The sequence below is a fragment of the Panthera tigris genome, chromosome A3 (genome assembly GCF_018350195.1).
Source record: "Panthera tigris isolate Pti1 chromosome A3, P.tigris_Pti1_mat1.1, whole genome shotgun sequence".
Lineage (NCBI taxonomy): Eukaryota > Metazoa > Chordata > Mammalia > Carnivora > Felidae > Panthera > Panthera tigris.
Window position 1 is genome coordinate 115,578,441 of NC_056662.1, and position 23,324 is coordinate 115,601,764.

At 43.4% G+C, this 23,324-nt stretch overlaps 1 protein-coding gene across 1 annotated transcript in view; it reads left to right on the forward strand.

Moving 5' to 3' along the window:
- The window catches only part of ALK (ALK receptor tyrosine kinase), a 673,858-nt gene that overhangs the window by 202,773 nt on the left and 447,761 nt on the right, over positions 1–23,324 (forward strand). The window contains exon 3 of the mRNA XM_042982239.1: positions 13,843–14,007. Within this exon, the coding sequence (XP_042838173.1) occupies positions 13,843–14,007 (165 nt within the window). The remainder of the gene's footprint in view (positions 1–13,842; positions 14,008–23,324) is intronic.

The following is a 23,324-nucleotide window of genomic DNA, read 5'->3' on the forward strand; positions in this document are numbered from 1 at the left end:
AGCATGACTTGGTTGTCCATCCAGGAGCGTCCAGCTTGGGTAATTGAGTATTTGGACATTGTGTTAACTGAAACAGGGAGGAGGATAAACAGTTGGCAAGGAGAAATGGTGACCAAGACCTTAAGAGAGGAGAAGGTGGAGAGAGCTATGCTGAGCAAGTTATATTTGAATGTCTTCAGGGACATCCAGGTGAAGACAACAGGTAGAGAGTTGTAAATCTAGGTCTTGGCTTTGGGGAGAGGTGAGATAGAGAGTCATTAGCATAGAGGTTGTGGTTGAGGCTGGTAATTGGAGGATGAAGATCCCGGATGTTGGATTTAAGAAGTAAACAGAGGGGCACCTGGGTGGCTCAGTCGGTTATGCGTCCAACTTCAGCTGAGGTCATGATCTCGTGGTTCGTGAGTCCAAGCCCCATGTTGGGCTCTGTGCTGACAGCTCAGAGTCTGGAGCCTACTTCAGATTCTGGGTCTCCCTCTCTCTCTGCCCCTCCCCTGCTTGCACTCTGTCTGTCTCTCTCTCTGTCTCTGTCTCTCTGTCTCTCTCTCTCTCTCTCTCTCCCAAAAATAAATAATAAAAAAATAAAAAAATAAAAAGAAATAAGCAGAAGAAGAGAAGCTTGACACACAGAAATGGAGAAATAGGAAATGTGGGAGGAGAAATAAGAAATGGTATACTCATAGAAACTAAGGTGGTAAAGAATTTTAGGTACAGAAATAATCAGCAGTGTTGAAGCCACCTAGAGATAAAGTGGAAAAAGGACTGTAAGAGCCTTTTCTCACCTTGATAAATACTCGTTATGTTTTATATTCTTCCTTTCCCCTGTTTCCTACTTTCTCATTCCATTGTGTCCCCAACTACTTTGTTGTTTTCCTTCCCTTGAACCTTTCTCCTTAGAGCCTACCTGTTCCAGCTTGTAAGGCCCAGCTTAGTCCCTGCTTCCACTGCATTGTTTTCACTGAGTACCCAGACTACACTGATGTCTCTTTCTCCTTGGAATTTTTGTATGGAAAAATTGATGGAACTTTTTGATAACATTGGGTTGGTATAATCCTTCTTCTTGAAATCTGAGAAGATTCTTATACAGGGAATGGTTATTTCTTGAACATCCCAAATTCTCCATGAAACTCCATTGGATGATGACCATCATCACAAAACCTGGGGCTTCCCTCATGCTTCTTATCAATCAGGTAACTTTCCTAGGTTATGGTTCATCCCTTCTATGTCCCAAGTAAACCAAGTCAGCTGATAAAGCAATCATGGATGAATCTAATTTGATGAATCTAATTTACCCACTGGAAGACAAAAAACGTGATAAAAATCACTTTTATCTGTTATCTAGGTATGTATGTATGAATGTATGTATATATGTATGTATGTATCTATCCAATCATATATTTACTCATCCAGCAAGTGTCTACAATTTGCCAAGCTCTGTGACCCTGCCCCTCATAGAGATTTTGCCCTAGTTCGCTTTTATCATAGGTCCAAGATAGTCCCAAATATCCATCTGAAAGGTCTTTCTTAAGTACTTGTATGATTGTTTTGTATATGTGTGCAGACCCCTGGGTCTGATGATCTATCAAACCCAATAGGAAGGTTTGCGTGGGAAATAATACTTTTCAGTTTTAGCAAAGACTTAGTATGTCTGTTAGATAAAGAGAGCTTCTTTTTGGAAACCATCCAGTAAGGATTACCACCCAGTAGCTGGTGACCACATTAACCCCAAATTAGAACAGCCCACGAGGTTGTAGACCTCACTCTGTCCCTGTTTTCTCACCAAGGAAAGTTGTATAATGTCCTTATGAAGTACTTTGTATTTCTGATGTCACACTTTTCAGTGCGACATATCTTAAGTTATTTGTGGCCCTGAGTCATCATGATTCTGAGACTGTAAGCTCTTAGAGGTCAAGGAATCTACATTTTGTTCCCTTTTGCATTTCCAGTGATTAATCCACTGTTTTGCAGTCAGTTTAGCTCCTGATAAATATACAGTAGATGAAATAGCAACATTTGCTGAACAATCCAGGGGCAAACCAGGAATTTGGGTCTCTCAGTTCCCAACTCAGCTTTTCAGCCCCTGAGGATCTCTGTAAAGGGTAGGGATGTTCCCACAGCCCTCTTATTCCTAAAGTCATATTAACTGGTTTCAGGAGAGACATGTGTCTAGGGGAGAACAGTTCCTTTGGTTTAGAATTAAAAGCTATGACATTAACTACTTTAGGCAGGCTTATTTTTTCTCTATTCAATCTAAAAAAGCATATTCAGCAGACATGAGTGAGCTGAGGAATTTTTGTTTTGACAGCTTTGGGACATCTGAGATATTGTATACAGAGCATTCCCAACCAGCTCAGAAAGATGTGTGTCCAAAACATATGCAGGAAAATGACTGATCAAGAATGAGAAAAATGAGAGGAAATCCTCTTAAAATGAAATGTTTTGTCAAGAGCAACCTCAGATGCAAACATTTATGCCAGAAGAGACCTCAGATTAACAGGACTTTACCCAGTCCACTTGAGTAGATGCCTAGAATAATTTGGTTTGTTAAAAATTGTGAGCTGTCAGGGCCCATAGTGGTCTAGTCAAATAGCCTCATCTTACAGATGAGTACACTAGGCCCAGAGAGAGGTCAGCAGTCTGCCCAGAGCTAGTGGCAAAGCTGAGATTCAAATCCAGGTCATCTGTTTGGAAGAGCCCACCTTTAACCCTTCCAGTACAGTAGATGCATGGGCGATGGTTCATATTTTCTCAGTACTTGGGCTGCAAAGCATTTCCTCACACATCACTCCCATCTGTTGCTTTCTCCATCTCATCATTTTAATTCCTTAGGTCCCCACCACTCCAGTGGGTTCATGATGTCACAAGGGTTACATCAGTATAGGGTCAATACCATCCTGGTGTGGATGGACCCTCGGCCAGGCCCAGTCTGGTTACCTCACCATCACGTGGAGAGCTTCTTAAAGACAAGATCTGGGGTCCAGGAACAGTAGGACTAGGTTTGGGAACCGTAGCTCTTCCATTTAGCTCCTTGTTGCCTTTAAATGTCCTGTGTAACATCCAAGCAAGCTGTCTGCCAGCCTCTCTGTCTGTAAGCAAAGCACAGAATGGTGGGGAAGAAACTCAAGTTGGGATCTGAGATGTGAAATTTGCAGCTCAGATTCCTGGGAGTTTTATTACCTTCAGCCAGTAAACCACTCCCTGATTCTGTTTGTCATCTGAAAAATGGGAATGATTCCTAATTGACAGCATTGCTGTAAGTTCTGTGAGGACAGATTTCCAGATGCTGGAGCACAGGTGTTTCACCTTTGGAAGAGGAATGAGGCCATTCCAGTGAGAGGCCAATAGCCTCCATTTGGGTGGCCTGGCTCTACTTTGCTAGAAAGTTTTTCCTTAAAACTCTTAAAGTCCCTAGTTTTTCCCTCTAGAAACTGAAAGGACTTTATATTTAACCATGATACTCTCCATGCTGGGATTTAATCCTATGTAGCCCAGCTTCAGAATTCATAAAACTACACGAGAATAAGCGATACTAGTTCCCCATCTGCCTGGAGTAACATTATTCCTTCATATGTTCTTACAAACTTCCTAGCTTAAACCTATCCCATGTTAAAATCTTTTCATTCATCAAGATGCAGCCCCAAAATTGCCTCCTCCATGAACCTCAGGTCTTCCCAGGCAGAAAATCTCTCTTGTTCTGTGTCCCCATGGCCTTACCATGTCTGCCAACTGTGAGAGTTAGGTGTGAGAAGTCTATCTCGCCACCCTGGAGTGGGAGTCCCTGAAGAGCACAGGGTCTGTTCTAGGACAGCCTTGTATCTGTGTTCTGAGATTGGCATCGGGTGGGGGAGTGGGGGGAGCCCCATGGTAACCTGCAACATCTAGCAAATCTTCACCATTAGAGACCAGAAAAGTGGGGAGGGTCATTTTTTCATGTTCTGAAGTTGAGACCATTGATGACCATCAGTCTCTTCTGGTTATCATGGATGCCATATTGCTCAGAGCTCTTCTCCAACCTTCTGGTTTTAGGGATGATCCTAATTTATGGATGTCATGCTGAGCAGTGTACAAACTGTTAAGGTTTTGAACATGCTCTGTGGGATCTGCTTCATTTGGTTAGAGATGATCCTGAAAATCACAAGGAAAGAACTGGACTGGAAAAGTCCAATCTGGGTTCTGGTCTCAGTTCTCTTACTTATCCAGACCCTAGGCTCTGCCACTTTGGCCAAGTCACATGAGCCTTGGTTTTCCCATCTGTAAAATGTGGAGGCTGGGCTTGTTAATTTCAGAATGTCTGGGATCTTAAATTATTTTCAATTTTCTGTTCTGGGATGAGGAGCAGAGTCCCATTTCTTCTATCTGTAACATTGCACTGGCCACAAACAAGAGAAATGAGAATTAAGCTTTCTACACATATCTCCCACCATCCTGGGTATGCTTACACACACACCCTCCTTGAGACTGTCTTTTGAGGCTGTGTTTATATAATTGATTGATTGAAGGAGACTTGGCCCTTCTTCGCTGCAGCTTGATTATAAGTGAGCTAAACAGATGTCTTGAATTGGGTGATTGGTTCCCAGATGCATTCCAGGGAGCGAGTTGGTGGGAAGGAAGTGAATGATTTCAGTTCTGGGGCCCCATGACAAATGAATAGTGGTGTGGGTGGGGCGGGCAAGGGGCTAGGTTTGCTACTTAGTCTTATGAAGTAAGTGGCCAGATGTTGTTGGCAGCTGGTAGATTAATACCAAAGGTAACTGGTGGGCCAAGTGCCCCTTTAGGAGATAACCCAGCAAGAGGGAGTAGAAGCCCCTAATCATCCAAGCCTGGGCTGGAAGTCAGGACTCTTGGGATTCTGCTGGCCAGCTGTTAGAGCCAAGTTAGAAAGCTTGTCTTGGCCATCTGCCCAAAAAGGGAAATTGGTCTTAAAATGGTAGAGATGGAAGAGACCTGAGGATCATTTTATTCCACCACTTAATTTTTCAGATGAGCACACTGAGGCCTGGAGAGGTTAAATGATTTGCCTGAAGTCACACTGCAGAGCCGGGGCTAGAATGCAGCTCCTCTTATTCAAGGTCTAGTGTGACTTCACTTACAAAAGGGAAGCTAGATCAGTGTGTCAAAAGCAAAGATTGAGTAAGGAGTTTCCACAAAGTTTGACACAGTCAAAGCTTGCTGCCTTCAGTGTTGGACATGGACCCATTTAACTCCCCTCTGCTGTGGCTAACCCCTGGAGACACCTGAAGACCAACAGCAAGGACTGCCAAGTTTAATAATAAACAATGTGCAAGTCACTGCCACGCTGGGCGCTTGGTATGTGTATTGCATTTAATCCTCCTCACAATCCCCTGAGGTGGTCCTTGCTTTAATCCCCATTTTACACATGAAAGAATTGAGGTACAGAGAGATTAAATAATTTGCCCCCCAGATATGCAGCGAGTCAAGTGACTGAGCCAAGCTTTCACTTTGAACAGTCTGATCCCATGCAGCAGCTAGTTCCTCAATATTCCTCAGACACCCTAGTGCCCCATGCAGTTTTGATATAAAACAGAGCAAGCTAGGAAGATACCTGTTTTGGTCAGTGTCTCCCTGGGTCCTCTGAGGTCAAGTCAGTGTAGCTCATTTCTCAGCTCCTGGTGGTAAATCTGAGGCACAGGCAACAAAGGCGATAAGATATGCATATATAGTACTTTGTAATTATAAAGCATGTCCACATTCATTACCTTATTTGATCATCATGGCGGGTATTATTATTTTTATCAGCATGATTATTGTGATAAATCTCTCACATTCATACATGAGGAAACCAAGACTCAGGTGGTTAAATGAATTGCCCCAAAGCACATGGCTGATTAGCCCAGAGCTTGGAAATTTCCAAGAATTGTCTAGTGATCTTTCTCTTTCACTCCCACTGCGTTTCCTCCCTTTGTTCTTATCATAGCTTCTAGCCTATGCACAGACCTACTCTCTAGCAGGGAGCTTCCAGCAACCATCAAAAAACAGTTTGTTGGCAGAAGAGTACATCTAGGATGAGAGAAGCCAGAAAGCCTTATTGGAAGTGATTTGAGCCATCGAATCACTGGGAGATTTTTTTTTTTTTTTTTTTGAATCACTGGAAGATATTTGAAACCTAGCCATATGTGTTTTTGCTAGCTTGTCTCAGAAAAAAAAAAAAAAGTCTAGAGTTTTGCGAATTGTCCTAATTGTTTAAAGTATTATTATTATCATTATTATTATTTTGTTATAGCTTAAAATAATAATAATAAATACCACAGGGCTCAGAACCAGATTTTAGTACCAATTTTGCAACCCACCCATTTGCATCCGTAATATCTCTAGACTTCAGTTTCTTCATGTCAGATAGTCCCAAAGGTCCCTCATCACCCAGAAGCTCAATGATCGAGAAGTTCTGGAGAATACCTTGAGAAAAGAAGATGACTCTGCCTTGTGCCTCAGGATTGCTGGCAGCCAAGGGAGCTCCTTTGAGCTGGCTACAATCCTTAAGGACTGCCAGAGTTTTGAGAATGCTGGTCTCTGGAGCTATATATAAATGAACCACAGCCTCAGACATGAAGCTCTATTATATGACCTCTAAAGGCCACCTGCAAGAGAACTGCTACATGTGCATGATGCTTCATACAATTCTTTGTTGAACCCACAAATCAGGCTTGTTAGGGATACACCGGCATTTGTATATGCCATCCCTGAAGCAGTCTAGCCTCAGCTTAAATTGTGCCAGTAAGCTAAGCCTGAGGAAGTAAGAGCTGGTGATTCAGCAACTGATGTTCAGCCTGGAGCTACCCAGAGAGGATGGCATTTGAAAAGGCCTCCACAGGCAGGAGAAATGCCCTCCACGCTGTGTGACCAGCCGCATGATCCTGGGGTAGTCTTTTCCCTTGCCTGGGTCTTGGTTTTTATCACCTGTCCAATGGGAGAAGGAGTTGACCTCAAATGTCATTTCAAGTTCTAATAGCCTTTGACTCTGTGAATATCGTCTAAAGATAGACATGCCAACCTTCACATGGGACAACGTAATACCAAGGAAATGGTCATCTGCCATCAGCTAAAATGGCTCATATAAATATTATTTCTCATGGTAAACGGAAACTATTCAGAAAGGGCATGGCTGTACAAATTCTGAATCAGCTAATGTGCGTTAGGAATTTCTCCATCCCAAGTGCATGCATCGTTTCATTGGATCCTTCTAGCAGTTCTGGGAAGTTAGTCTGACCACCGGGATGACCGATGCTCTGAGAGAGGGAGAGAGTGCCTAATACTGCCCATCTGGCAGGTGGTGTAATTGGAATCAAATCTCAGGTCTTGTGCTCTATCCCTGAGAAACAAACCTGATGATATTAAGGTCACTTAATGAATAAGACATATTCATTCATCATAGATTCATAGGAGAAGATTATAGGGCTGGATTGGACCACAGAGACTACCATTCAACAAGTGAGGAGTGCCAAGCCCAGCCTCAAGGCCATCTGCATCCTGGCAGTCAAATAGGAATCCCAAGACATATCACAATCATGCTGTTATTTTTTAAACTAGCAGCTAACCTGGTAATTTTGTTAATGTTTATTTACTTTTGAGAGAGAAACAGAGACAGAGACAGAGAGAGAGAGACAGACAGAGAGGGAGACACAGGATCCAAAGCATGCTCCAGGCTCTGAGCTGTCAGCACAGAGCCCGATGCAGGGCTCAAACTCATGAACTGTGAGATCATGACCTGAGCTGGAGTCAGAAGCTTAACCAACTGAGCCATCCAGGTGCCCCCAAAACCAGATAATTCTCTGTTTTCAGATGCAGATTCCATGGCTGAGTATCCAGTTGGGTGAATTCTCTCATGGGCCCCTGATGGCCATAGAAACCTTGCCCATACCACCCTCAGTTCCCTCAACCCACCCCTATCCCTATCCAAGAAACACAGCGGATATCCCAGAACATGTTAGGAAATCTAGATGGGTCACTTTGAGCCCTGGGCCTTACCTGAGGTGTACTCTTAGCTTCCTGAGTCAACACACCCATGGGGGGTTAAGACTTGAATCGTAGAAATGTGTACTCTGACTCAATCCTCACCTAGGCCTTCCAGTTCTGTCTCCATCAAGGGCAGCTCAGATGCTCCGGCTCCTGTCCTGCCTCTAGCTGGGCCCCGCCTGTTTCTCCATGGGTCCAGTTCCTGACCTGCCTCGATGTAGGTCTTGACTCATATTGGTGTCTGTGGCTCTGAAGGAGGGTGGCTCTGTTGCTGCTTCCTTTTCAATTCATAATTCCCTGTTTGTGAGATACTGCCATCAAGGCCTCAGGGTCCCAGGAAGGAAGCAGGTCAGTGAAAGCCCACAGCCTACTCAATCACTTCATACCTAACTCAGATGTAACTTTATTTCTCTAAGCCCAGTGTCTTTATCTGCTAAATGGGGGTAAGAATCCTGCCTACTTCATAGGATCAAATAAGATAATGATGTAAGGTGCCTGGCATACTGTGTCCAAACCCAGTAAGCTCTCAGTAAATGTAGTCAGTTATGAAAATACTTCCCACAGGCCTTCACAGAGGTCCTCCCCTCAGGTCTTCTTTACAAATGCATACCCAGTGCTGCCAGAGCCAAGAACATTAGTCCAAGCCCAAGATTGATTTCTGACATACTCCTAATAAGAGAAAAACAATTAAAGAAGGGTGAAGTGTCATAGGATGGATAAATATGGTGCTCTTCTCTTTTTTATTACTGCTTTCGCTTTTCATTCTACAATATTTGTTTCTAAATCTCATGGTGGGCTGACACTAAGAGACATCAGCAAGTGGGTTCCTATGGACCTGCCCAAGGACAGCTGCTCTGAAGGATCCTGGAAACCAGCTAGTCTTGGAAAGAAAGTTTAAAAAACTAGAGGCTGCTGGTACCCTCACTTGAAATTGACTCAAGGTGACTGAAGAAACTAGTAGGAAATCTCTGTGTTTCCAGGGTCAGGATCAAGGAGGCAGAAAAGGCCTTGATTCAAAGGAGCTTTTTGGAGACTTGGGTCAGTCTACAAAGGAAGACTGAGTTTCTAAGCTTACCCAAGGGGATACCTGAGTGTCCAAAGGACACCATGTCTCCCTATTACCTTTATGTGGTGTTGTAGATGGTGCCTGGAACTTTCACAGAATCTCCTCATGCATCTCAGCCTGGGAGGGCCCCCATCTCCACTGATTAGCCAAGGTGGCCTCCTAGGCACAGGCCTTAGCATGGATGTTTGGGTAGGCTCACACACTTCTAAAGGCTAGGTTTCCACCCTCAGACTCAGTGTGCGGTCATTGCCAACTCCTCTACAGCCAAGGGCATTTGAAAAGGGAACTGGGCATCTCTCTGGGCAGGGCTACCACAGGGTTTTCTGATCAGCTTCTGTAACATTTTTCTGAATGGCTGCCTTTTATACTAGAACAGTGCCTTAAAGCTAACTGTTAATGAATTCAGTTTTTGAAATGTGACTCATACTCTGGAAGGTTTCAGAACATAGGTACAAGCTGATAAAAATGTATGAACATACATACGCACATACACACATTCACTCACATTCACACTTACTCAGGAACAGTCAGTCACTGTAAAACCTGAGATTTTCTTCTTAATTCTCTGACGATCTTGAGGTAAACTGAGTCCCCATTGAGTGAGATGCACTTTCAGCCTCGTTTCATGGGGACTCTGCTTCTAGGGATGACAACAAGCCCTCATTTAGAGGTAGGCAGAGTGAAAGTGACTGAGGGTCTGTAGGTTTGGTTGTGTTGGCCTTATAGAATCACCAACCTTCAGAGACGGAGGGCACTGTAGAAGGTATTTGCTCCATTTGTTTCATTTTTCAAAAGTAGAAAACTAGGCATAGAGAGGTGAGTGAACCTGCTGAGGTCTCTCAGCTGCTCTATGCAGGACCAAACCTGGAACCATCCTCACTGCTCTACCAAGACCTTTCTCTTCACAGCACCTGACACCCCTCTCAGCAGGAGAACTGTTTCCAGAAGATTCCATTACTTTATCTTTTTTTTTTTTTTTTTTTTTTTTTTTACAGTGGAAGTAACAAGAAAGTGGGTAGCAATGATCAGCAGGTTCTGGAAAGTATGTCTTTTTCTCATTGCTATTTTTCAATGGTTAGATTCTCCTGGGTCCTGATAGGTAAAGTAAGTTTGAGATCTCTAGATTGTTTTGAAATTTTTTAATGTTTATTTATTTATTTTTGAGAAAGAGGGGAGGAGGGACAAGGATAGAGAGGGAGACACAGAATCCAAAGCAGGCTCCAGGCTCTGAGCTGTTAGTACAGAGCCCGATACTGGGCTTGAGCTCACGGACCATGAGATCATGACCTGAGCTGAAGTCCGACGCCTAACTGACTGAGCCACCCAGGTGCCCCGAGATCTCTGGAATGTTTTGAAGGTCATGGTTACTTTGAAAAATAAGCCTGACACAGAGGAAATATAAATCTGTTCCCTTAGGGGCAAGGACAAGCCTTTGCAAATATAAAGAGGTTGCAGACTTTGGGTGTAATAATAGCCAAGATATAACACTTCCCAGGTTTCTCATATATTATTTAATTTACTCTGTTGGTCCTGGATTGTGATTTTGAAACTGTGGAGGCATGACGAAAAATGTCTCAATCTTCATCATTATCCAGCCTTAGGTCACATTCTGGTTCTGCGTTAGGGTGATCCTTTGATCTTTAGGCAAGTAGAGTAAACTTTCTGAGCCTCTGTTTCCTTACCTGTAGAGAGAAGATACCATCTACTTCTCAGTGATTTTCTGTAGATTAGATATAGTGGCATCAGAAAAACAGTAACATAAAAAAAACCACACACACAGTCTCTGGCAGATGGGTGGGACTCAGTGAATGTTATTTCCCATGCCTTCTCTTGCATGTTGACCTGCCTCTGCCATTGGATTGCTTAAGGCTGAACACTTCACTGAAACCCTTGATCCCTCTGAGTCCTATCTGTAAAATATACTCTACAGTCCCTATGCTACCAGGACTGGGTCAGAAGAGGGTTAAAGAGACACAAGAAGCTTCCTAGGTCTACAACTTTAGAAAAGACCCAAGGAGAATATTCCTTATCCTGGTGTTTTTAGAAATGAGTCCCAGGTGTTATTGCTTGAAAGGCACTGAGGCTAGTGCAGGAGAAAGAAACCTGTCTTGATATTTTATGAGAAATTAAACTGGAATTTTAAAAAGCCCAATTCAATTTCACCCAAAATGAACAGTAATATTAACCTCCTTTCTATTTAAAGCCAAAGAGTGCAGCTTTGACAGCTAAAGGGAGGCTGCCTTGGAGCAAGAATTTCAAAATGAACCTATTTGATAATTGGAGCATGTGCCTAGCTTGTTTCACCAGGCAGGGTTTGGTCCAAACACAGCCGGTTCTCTGACTCTTCAGAGTTAAAAGATCCCAGGATGGATGATGCTTGATACTAGGATTGCGTATTCTGTTGTCTGTCTAATATACACCAGGCAGTATTTGATCTTGCATGCCACCCCTCTGTTCCAAATAGAAATAGGACGACTTTAATTGGAGAAGAAAAATCAAGATAGAGGCTGGGCCACAGAAGAGAAAGCTTTGGGAAAGTCACCAATAGTTGTCTATGTGGGATGGGAATGGCCAGTACCTTTCTCTCCCATCTTTTGACTAGGTCATTTGTTAATATAGATGGATCTGTTTGACCCTCTTTAGAAAAGCCAAGATTAGTGGCTACTCTTTTCATTATAAGGATAATTTTTATGCTACAAAATACACAATGTTGGACCAGCTTTCTCCTTGCATTCTGTAATCAAAACTAGGTGGCTGGCAAGTAAGTCTTGAAGATTAAAGCAGCCTACAATTCATGGACACCAATTCATGGACACAGCAGCAGCTCAGCCCCCAGAGGCAAGTAGAAAGTCTTCAAAGCTGATAAATATGTTGGCGGCAGGTGGCATGTCAACTCAAACAAGGTTGTAGTCCTGCCCATTTCAGCTCACCATTATAAAGGTGAATTGTCTGTATTGTGAAAGGTCAAGTAGTATTAACCTTAGGACCAGAAAGATGGCAGCTCCTGGAGAGCAGCTGGTACATAAATCTCTACTGGCTGAGAAGCAGAAAGATACTTAATAGAAGTGTAATTGAAGGATTTTTCTTCCCCCACAACCCCCCACCAACCCCCACCTAAACTTAGTTTGGCTAAAGTCAACAGGAATTCTTTTATTCCCACTCTGGCATAGGGCTTAGCTGCCTGTGTGTGTGACTAAGGGACAATCCAGTGACGACCAGCTGCCTGCACTAGAATTGACACCCTTCCCCTCTGCATTCTGAAATTTTTAACACCAGATTCATCTTGGAGGTCAAGGTAGCAGTAGCCACAGAAGCAGCTGTTACGATGCACAATGATAATTGGGAGTTAGCACCCATTAGCACCACTATGAAGATTGATTTATCAAATTCCCTATAACACTTCTGAGAACAAGGACTTAGGAATCTTTAAAAAGCCAAATTAAGAAGGAGCTTTAGAAAACATCTAATCTAAGTCTCCTTTTGTATTTGAGGAACTTGAGGCCCAGAGAGGTGTAGTGTCTCGTTCAAGGGCACCGGCAAAATTGGTGGCAGAGCTGAAGTTGGAGCCCAGGTCTCACTGGGCATTTGTTTCCCCAGTCACTTGGTCTAAACCCATGTTTTTCAGATGAGGGCACCCAGTGCCACACATGAGAAGAGACTGTCCAAGCCTGGACACCAAGTCCAGTGTTCTGGGTTTTTTATATCATATTCTCCCTTTCTTCACATCCCCATGGCTGAAGGGAGACAATGAAGTCAAAAGTGGATGAATAATTCACACTTTGGCACACATTCCATTTACCCATCAATGAACATTGAGAACCTACTGGGTACAAAGTACTTCAGCCACTTTGGGTAATGCATATGGAGTTAGGAAGGGGAAGGAGGTGAGTGTATCTTAGAAGTAGGGCAAACATGGAATGGTTTGGGCACAAGAATCCCTGTAAAAGGTCATAAAATGTCCCACCGTATGGTCTCTTCCTGCCTCCCTTCTCTCTCCCTCCCTCCCTCCCTCCCTCCCTCTCTCTCTCTCTCTCTCTCTCTCTCTCTCTCTCTCTCTCTCTCTCTCTCTCTCCTTACCAGTGACCTTCCCCACCCTCTGCACAAGAGAGAATGAGCCCAGACTAGCTTTCATGACCTTGGCCCTCTTGTCTGGAGGGAGCCGAAGAGTAGATCTAAGGCTGGAAGACAGGGCTGTGAGTAAAGGCCTGAGCTCCCTTTGGCCTTCTCTTCTCAAATAGAGCAGAACCTGGCGAAGATTTTTCTTGAGCATCTACTGTAGGCACGTTCACAAATACAGAAAGCACATGATCCTCCTGGCTCTTACAGCAAACTCTAGAGGTAGATTTATCATCACCAATGTACAGATGAGGAAATTTGAGGCCACAGAGGCTGATTTTCTTGCCTGGAGTCAACCCAGCTGCTAAGCAGCAGACTTAGATTCAGACCTATCTGGTTGCAAAGCTAGGCTCCAGCCACTTGGCCTCAGGCCCTTTCATGTCACCAGGTAACCTCACAGGATGCAGAGCTTCTTCCGGTCCCACCTGTTAGCTCTTTTTTCACCTGCCTTCTCTAAAGATGCCTCCTTTAATCTGAGTAACACAAGGAACACCTTTGTTTCTCTCTTAGTCCCCTTTACAGCAATGTGGAGCCAAGCCAGCTGCGAAACTGACAGCTCCCCACCCCGGAGAGATGAGGGTTGTGGGTGAGATGAAGGCCACCTTCCTGGAGCGGAGGGCGGAGCGGGGGCGGTGCTGGAATGTTTCTTTTGGGAGACAGTTTGCTCCACTGACCTTTGGCTGTCACTGCAGGTCTGGAGTGCAGCTTTGACTTCCCCTGTGAGCTGGAGTACTCCCCACCACTCCACGACCTCCAGAACCAGAGCTGGTCCTGGCGCCGAGTCCCCTCTGAGGAGGCCTCCCAGATGGACCTGTTGGATGGGCCTGAGACAGAGCACTCCAAGGAGATGCCCAGAGGTAAGGGTAGAGGCCACCACAAAGTGTCCCAGATGGGCTAGCACAGGGTTTGTATGTCTATTTCTGTTTGCAGTTTTAAGGCTTCCTGGCTCTGCTCTAACCTGTTTCCTGTGAAACCTGCTTTTAATGTCTGCGCTTTCCGTAGGATGCAAGTCCAATTTCAGGACCAAGCCGACCCTTCACTCTCTCACCAAGTAAAGGAAATAGGATTTTATAGCTCTCACACTGATGTAGGAGAAAGTGCTGATCTGTTTGTCCTTTGGGAATAGAGTTGCCAGGTAAAATACAGGACACCCACTTAAATTTGAGTTTTCTGATGAACAATGTTTTTTTTTAGCATAAATACATCTCATGCAATAGTTGGGCCATACTTATACATTAAAATTATTCCAACTTCCAGTTATATTTAAAAATTTCAGGGGTACCTAGTGGTTCAGTCGGTTAAGCATCTGACTCTTGATTTTGGCTCAGGTCATGATCTCACAGTTCATAAGTTCAAGCCCCACATCAGGCTCTGTATTGTCAGTGGGATTCTCTCTCCTCTCTCTGTCCCTCCTGTGCTCGCTCGCTCTCTCTCTCTCTCTCTCTCTCTCTCTCAAAATAATAAGTAAACTTACAAAAAAGAAAAATTCAAATGTAATTGAGTGTCGTGCATTTTTTTTGCTAAATCTGGCATTTTTAATTTGGAAGGTATTGTATAACTGGGTTAAATGTTAGTTTCAAAGCCATTAATGAATATTCAGGCTGTGTTGTAGCTTTGCAAGGTGTTTCCAGTAGTCCTGAGCGATTAATGAACATCCTCTTCTGAATTATCAGGGGCCAGAGAAGTTAGACTCTGAATAAGTTGTGGGTGTTTGTTAAATATTTGCTGAGTGTTTAGAGATAGATGCGGAGACACTAAGCCCTAGTCCAGCTTTCAGGTCTCAAATCTTAGGTGGCAAATCTTAGAGCTCCACGTTCCTTGGGCCCAGAAAACTCTGCTTATTCAGAATTGACAGCCTACGTTTCTGACTTGTAGGGAAAAGTAGCCACTGATGTGGTAATGGACTCACTGAACCATTCGGAGTAGTACTTTCATTTTGCAAAGCCCTTCCATGTACAGTCTCATGGGATTCCAATTTTGTGAGAGAGGCAGGGCAGATGAGAAAGCGAGGGCTCAGAGAGGGGAAGTGACTTGCTAAAGATCACATAGCTTGTACGTGTCGGTCCAGGTCTAGATGTCTCCTGTGATGAGTGCCAAACAAGGGCGATTTCTCCCACATCGTGTTTCTGTCTTTGCAGCAAAAGCTCTAGTGAAAGCCTGCCCTGGGCCCAGGTCCGGGAGGCAGTTATCTCAGGCTCATGCTTCTGTGAATCTAACGGGCTCAATTAAGTTTCTGGGGGAGGTTGGAGGTGGCACAGAAATAAGCCTGATGCCCTCAGGCTTCTATAGCAGCCTCAGACCCTGAACTGTGAGAGAACTTTCCTTTCTTCATACTCTCCCAGGCTGACCTTTTTTTCTGTTTTTATGACTCTTTTGAAATTGCTTGACCTTGATTTATATTTTAAGCTGCTTTCACCTGGATGCTGATGTGTATTGGCAGGGGGAGGGGGGAGTATTGTGTGTAGGTGAGTGGCTCTTAACCCTATAGTGCATCTACAGTGCATCTGACTCCTCGGGAGAACTTATACAAAGTACTGCCTGGTTTCCGCAGCCTGGGATACTGATTCAACAGATCTGAGATGGAACCTGGAAATCTGTATATTTTTAAATTTTAGCATAAAATCTAGCATGTGCAACAAAGTGAAACATGTATGCATGGATTCACAATTACAATGAAATCAACATGTGTGTTCTCAACACCAAGCATAAGAATTTGAACGTTTGTCAGTCCATTTACAACCTCTTCTGTCACCCACCTAGATCCAAAATCTTTCCTTTCCCTCAGAGGGAACCGCTATCCTATTTTGTGTCCATCGTTCATTTGCTTTTCCTTATGACCTTACCACTTATGTATATAGCCCCAAACAGCATGTCAATTAGGTTTGTAACCTGTTATACAAATGAAATAATATTGTTGTTTTGTGGCTTGTCAATGTAGATGCATGTAGCTGTGGTTCATTTGGTTTTAAATCACTGCATGAAAATACCACAGTTGATTTCTTCCACCATCCTTAGACATTTGGGTCATTTCTGTGGTTTGGCTGTTACCAACAGCACTACTGTAAGCATTTTGTATATGCCTCTTGGTGCATATACATGTCCAAGAATTTCCCTGGAGCAGAGAGTAGGAGTAGAATTGCTGGGTCATGGGTTGCAGCTTCCATTTCAATAGAGAGTGCCGAGCTATTTTCCAAAGTGCTCGTACCAAGTTATACCCCATTTTGAGGTGTTAGCATTCCTCCCCAGGACTTTACATCCTCACCAGTACCTGATATTGTCAGACTTTGTCATTTTCGTCCATCTGGTGGATGCAATACAGTATTTCAGTGGAGTCTCAGTTTTCACAGGACTCTCTCCCTCTTTTTTCCTTTGTGTTTTTTTTTTTAAATATTTTTAGACACTTCTCAAGTGATTCTGAGACATAACTAGGTTTGTTATACTCTTGACGTGGACCTGCTTTCATGCATCCATAGGGGTGGCTCCAGAGCCTAATTCCCAACAGTCCTGGTAGTACATGTACTTTTGGTCATTGTATGTTTTTTGTTTGATGGCTATTGAATTGTGAGTGCAGTTCAGTGAAATCAGGAGATAGGGACAAGTAGCAATTGTACACAGACTTTGTGGAGTCAGACTTTATCAATTTGAAAGTTGGTGTTTTTTAAATTTTTAAATGAATTTTAGAAGAGTGCCAATAGATTACGCATTGCCACTCTGTGACCTGTTTCTCCTCCTTTATCTGCTTTCTTGTGATCTCTGGCATCTTCATGTTACCCTGAGTTATAGGAGAAAAACGAAAGGAAGAAGAGGAGAGAAGAAAGAAATAAGTGTTCCTGAGTGTGGAAATATATCCGTGCCTTTATGTTTTTATAAAGGACCAGTACATGCACTGACTACAAACTTTTTCCAATTAGTTAGACCAGTAAGGATTGGAATATTCATGTTTTAGTGAGTATTGCCAACTTCCATTTGTCTGAAAAACATTCTTACTAACATGAAGGACAATGATGTGAATAGCCATGGCAAAAGCCATTGTAGATATATCAGTCCGCTTGATCAAGTTCCTTAGTGAACAAACACATCCAAGCATAACTTGAGGGAATCTCAGCACTGTCAGAAACTGGTATTTCTTTTTCCTGGGGTCTAATGGAAGGATCTGTATAGTCACACAGCCTTGATCAGTCTTAGAAACAAGGGACTAGCCTCTAGCCTTTGTAGGCACACATCTGGAATGTCACTGAGAGGTGTTCAGAACTTCCAGTAATGGGCCACTCATTGCTTTTTGATTCAACTAATTATATCACTCCCTGGTCACTGAAGTAAGGTTGCTACTCATGAAGCAAGCTGACGTGTCTTAATGTCTCTTGACTGTCATGGAAAGAGGTGAAGGTGAAGGAGAGAAAATGGCGTGCCCAATTTGCACAGCACCAAAGCAAGGACCTATATCCCAATCCAAAATGCCATCTCTTTAGAATCTCCCTTTCTCTGATGATCCCCTCTTGGCAGAAGGGATTCTGGTTGTGGAGATAAGAAGGAGGAATGGGGTGCACTTTAGGGTAGTACAGTCAATAGAGATTTTTAAAAACTCAACATTTATTGGTTGGATGGTATTTAGACTCTATTGCAATATTTCTTGTCAGAGGATATAGAAAGACCAGAAAAAGGCAGTGAGATAATACCAATCATAGATAATGAACTGTAAGAGTATAAATTCTGAATGATTTTAATTTATAGCCACTATAGCTGAGAATAATAAGGAAGATACAATTCAGAGCAGCAAGATAATAAAAAGTGATGGTCTTGATTGAACACAATATTATAAATTAATAAGATCTTGAGGAATCATCAGGTTGAGGCGTTCTATGACTTTTTAAGAAGTGCCAGGAGCATGTTTGACATCTACTACTTCTGGTGTTTTGGAATGTAGTCACATTTTTCTTCTCCAGCAAGACAAGATCTTAGTCTCCAGCATGGGCCCTAGCTTTAAAGTAGAAAACAGGTTAGCAGCTTCTCCCCAGAACCCCTCCATAACCCCTCAGTCATGTGTATACCCAAGAAGAATGGGACTAGACTCAGCTGAGAGGAGCGGACATCCTTCCTGTATCAGCTCAACTCTCTTCCACAAAACTGATTCTCAAGTCTCTGTTTGGGTTTGGCTTTTGTCTTTCTCTGACTTATTTTGCTTAGCATACTCTCTAGCCATATGATTTCACCCATATATGTGGAATTTAAGAAAAAACACAAACATGCAAAGGAAAATAAGAGAGAGAGAGAGAGAGAGAGAGAGAGAGAGAGACACTAAGAAACAGACTTTTAACTATAGAGAATAAACTGGTGGTTACCAGAGGGGAGGTGGGCAGAGGGATGGGCGAAATAGGTGATGGGGATTAAGGAGGGCACTTGTCTTAAGGAGTATCCAGTGATATATAGAATTGTTGAATCACTGTACCATACACCTGAAACTAATGTAACACTGTATGTTAACTACATTGGAATTAAAAAAAAAAAAAACATGCCTTGAGTTCAGAAGGCTAATAAGTATTGTCATTGTCCTAGAATTCTGGAATGGCTAATAATGCTGCCACAGATGACAAGGGGACTGTAATGCCAGAGTGGGGTCGTTCTGCTCCAGTTGTACCCTTGTGCATTAGTTTCTTATAGCGGTTGTAACAAATAAACACAAACTAGGTAGCTTAAAACAACATAAATTTATTTTATCCCAGTTCCAGAAGCCAATAGTCCAAAATCAAGATGTTATCAGAGTTGGTACCTTCTGAAGGCTCTGCAGGAGAATGTATTCCATGCCTGTTGCGTACCCTCTGGTGGCTGCTGGTAATCTCTGTGCTCCTTTGCTTGTAGATGCATCAGTCCAGTCTTTGTCTCCGTGTTCACATGGCATTCCTCTCATGTCTCAGATATGCCTCTTATAGGCACATATATCACTGGATTTGGGGCCCATCTTAAATGCAGCATGATCTCATCTCCAGATACTTAATTTCCTTTTCAAAGACCTTGTTTCTGAATAAGATCACTTTCCTAAGTACCAGGGATTAGGACTTGGACATATCTTTTGGGGACCATGGTTCAACTTACTACACATTGGTTTTTCTCCCCTTGTGTGTGTACTGGCATGTGGATCATGTGTGCCTCTCCCTGCACTTGGGGGCTCTTAGACCCTTTAGGAAGTTAGGTTAGGTGATTTCAGAGGAGCCCAGATTAATACCAGCATTTTTTCTCCTTCCTTTAATTCCTTCCCCCCAAGGTTTGCAGAGTTCTTAAAAGAGTGTCTGAACACTTTTCAGATTGAACCCATCCCGGGAGTAGCTGGAACCTGAAAACTGGGCCACATTTTGAGCTGCAGGCACAACCTTGATGGGCAGTTTCTCTCAGTTTCTCTCTGCACCCACTGTCCTTGGGGGCTGCAGCTAGTGGACTGAGCTGGCTCTAAGTCTCATGCTCTGACCTTAACCCTTTTGCAGTGTTGACAGGAAAATGGAGGGATGAAAGTCTGCCTAGCATTTCCTCCTTCATCCAGTAAAACTTGTCATTAGCCACCCATTTCTGCTCTTGGGCTTTACTGGCTGACTAAGTGGGACCTCATAAATTAGCCTCTTCCATCATTGATACGTGCATGTGAGTGTGTTTACAGCTCTTTCTGGAGAGCCAGTTCCATGGGTGAGAACAGGATGGAGATGGCAAGACAGGCTGTCAGTGAGGCAGAATTGAGAGGAGCTCTAGGGCTGGAGTGTCATTGAGAGCACACCCTGGCGGCACCCCTCTTGCCCCACCCCTCACTGTCACAGAGGTGAAATGTGCTAGTGCCTGCTTAAAGTCAAGTGCTTCCCGCCCACAGGGTTTAGTGATCACCTTTCAGGTAACCTGGCTCATGGGAGAGTCAATAATTGCTCACCTTACTTTGTGTAAGCAGCCTTTAGCAAAGACCTCTGGTTTTAGGGTGTAGAAGCTGGGAGAGTGGTCAGTAGAGATAGGCAAACTGGAATAGAAGAAAAATACAATTACAATGACAGATACCACACACACACACACACACACACACACACACACACACACACACACACACATTCCAGGACAGAACAATGTTTTTGTGTGTGTGTTTTTGTTTTTCTTTTCACTTGTTTCAAACGGGATGATCCCAACTGGGACTGTCTATGCAAAGTGTTCCTGGGCTCCTGCCCCCAGGAGCTCTCTTCCTATGCTTCTTACTCTGTCTACTATGAAGTTTCTGTTTTAAGGCAACAGTCTCTGAACTTTATTTATTATATGCCTCATCAGTAAAATATTTCTGAGCATGTACCCTTTCATGTAAATACTTATCAATTATATGTTATCAAATATATTATACAATTATATGTATATGTGTAATACTATTGGTAAAGCTTATTTTCTGTCTTCTTTAGATAAAAATAAACATAATCATGGGTATACTTCGGAGACACTTTGGAGATAGGACATCTGCTGTCCCATCCTATAAATGGGATCAGACTTCTGGGTTCCTTAAAGCATGTCACCTAGCCCCAGGGTCACTTAGGTCTCTGACAGATTCTTTAAGAAGCTGCCTCAGCAGGTTTCTCCCTGAGCACTCACCTCCCAGCTTCTAGGCTACACTGGCCAGACACTCCTCCACCAAGAAGGCCTCTTAGACAGGTCTAGCTCTTGTGGTCTCTCCAACTCATAAATTTCAAAAACCATTTAATCTCTTTTCTCAGACTCTACCTGGTTTAGAGAGGAAAGAAATCGCTTCTGGGCAGAGTGCCACTAATAATACAAACTTAACCCTTAAGAATCAAAAGATACCTTTCTCTATAGACTACCTGACAGACCTAAGGAACAGGGTCGCAACCAAGTATTTCCTACTGGCTTATCTAAAAAACTATCTTGGTGGTGTTGTTTATGATGGTGAGAGAAATCATTTAAATGCTCAAACAATAGGGAATTTGTTACATAAAACATAGTATACCTAAATATTCTGCTGCCAAAACATATCAAACAATATGTGTGGTATAAGTTGTTTTATAAAAGAGAAAACGAGGTATATACATAAGGAAAAAGTCTTTATCTGCCAACTTGGTGGTAGAAGTTATTTCTAGATGACTGAATTATCAGTGATTTATATTTTCTTCTGTGTGCTTTGGTAGTTTTCAAACTTGAGTCAGTGAACATGCATTGCTTTTATAATAACATAAAATATGTTATATATATTTTTTAATACAAGGGATCAAAAATTCTCATTTGAGGCTATTATTTTAGATTTTTGTTGGTGGGGGCGAGAAGCATGTTAACTGTTTTCTGCCACAACAACAACCAAAAAAAAGCCGGCGCTATTGGCAATGGTGGGACGCACAGGTGGGTGGACAAGCAAGTTGCTTTTCTGCCTGCCAGGGTAGGGTACATTAACATTGGCCCACAAATCAAGAGCATTCCCACCCCACCCTCATTCTGCTTGACTTGTCCTTGAAGGGTGGGAAAGGGTAACTGTGGGAACCAAATGTGCATCAGGTTCAAGAATGTACCCAGGTACCATTTACAGCATGTAAGCAGCAGGGGCATGCTCTATTTCAATTGAACTTTTTCCTCTTCAGACATTTCAGAAGGGTTCTTAGTGGCCATGCCTTTCATTTGAGCCAACTTCTCATCAGAGTAAGGTCGCTGGAGGGATTTGTAGCCTCTTATCCCTGCCCCTCCTCTGGAACTCACCATGAGAGGCCATGTTAGTTCTCTGGTGCTGCTTGCAGAAATGTGTCCCTCATCTCCTGAGCAATGAGGTCACTGGGCTTTAAGTCCTGACCCTTGAGCAAACCCTTCAACAAGCTGTGACTTGTGATTCTTTCATTTTAATGAGATTTTGGTGCCAACCTGGCAGCAGTTGAGCTCCAGTGAGGGACTTGCCTTAATGAGCCAGAATACTTGCAGAGTGTCTGTGAAGTATTTCCTGCCTCTCCATGAGGACGAGCCTTTCCCAGGGTATTGCCTCTGCCTCTAAAGGAAGCCTTCACTGGGAGGGGATGGATCATGGTTGTCTGGTGATGATTATGCCCTTCTTTACCTGAGCTTAACAACCTTGCCCACAGGGCATGTGACATAAGGAAAGAAGGACTGGCATTGGAGGGAGAAGGGGTCTGGGCTCTCATCCCAACTCTGCCATAATGGACGTCCCTTTATCTGTAATGGCCCTTGGGTTCCTAATCTGTAAGGTAAAGGTCTTGGACTAGATTGTCACTAAGGCTATTTCTTGTTCTGATAAGGGAGCATTCCTCTAGACACTTGTGTGACACCATGGAAGGAAGAAAGAGGAGCTCCTATGCCCATTAGCATAGATGAATTTGTCAGGTTAGCCCCTGAGGCTGGTGATCCTGAGAGTGTCAACAGCATGGGACTGTGGGCTGGTATGACAGATACAATTATGACCACCCAAAGAAGCCCTAATTCCCAGAACCTGGGAATATGTTAGCTTACAGGGCAAAAGTGACTTCGCAGATGAGATTGTTCTCGATTATACGCATGGGCCCAATGGAATCACTGGGGTCCTAATATACAGAAAAGGGAAGCAGGAGAGCTAGAGTCAGAGCAGATGTGATGATGGAAGCAAAGGTCAGAGAGAGACAGAGATGTGAAGATCATCATGTGCTAATAGGCATCAATTTTTCAATTTTGTTTATTTTTTGAATCATGTATTTCTTCATTTCTTAAACCAACAATTGGTAAGCCCCTACTGAAGGCAGAGCACTGCAGGTTAATGTCTAAGTCAAGGGGATGTCTAACATCAAGGAGGGCACAATTCCATGTAAAGTGGTAGCACAGCAGCTGCTGGCATTGAAGATGGAGGAAGAGGCCAGGAGAGAAGGAAGGCAAGCGGCTTCTAGAAGCTGGAGAAGGCAAGACAGTGCCTCCTCCCTTGAATCTTATCTGAAAGGAATCAGATCACCAACCCATGTTAGACTTATGACCTCCAGAACTGTACGGTAATACATTTGTATTAGTTTAAGGCGCTAAGTTTCTGGTAATTTGTTATAGCAGCGGGAACTGAAGCGAGAAGTAGCAGAAGTTCTAGGGCTATGACTCCTGTGGGTAAGAAGGACGGAAGGCGCCCTGGGCAGGAGCTGGAGGGACTGTGTTCCAAAATGGAGAACCTGGGGTGAGGCTACCTACCTCACCCATG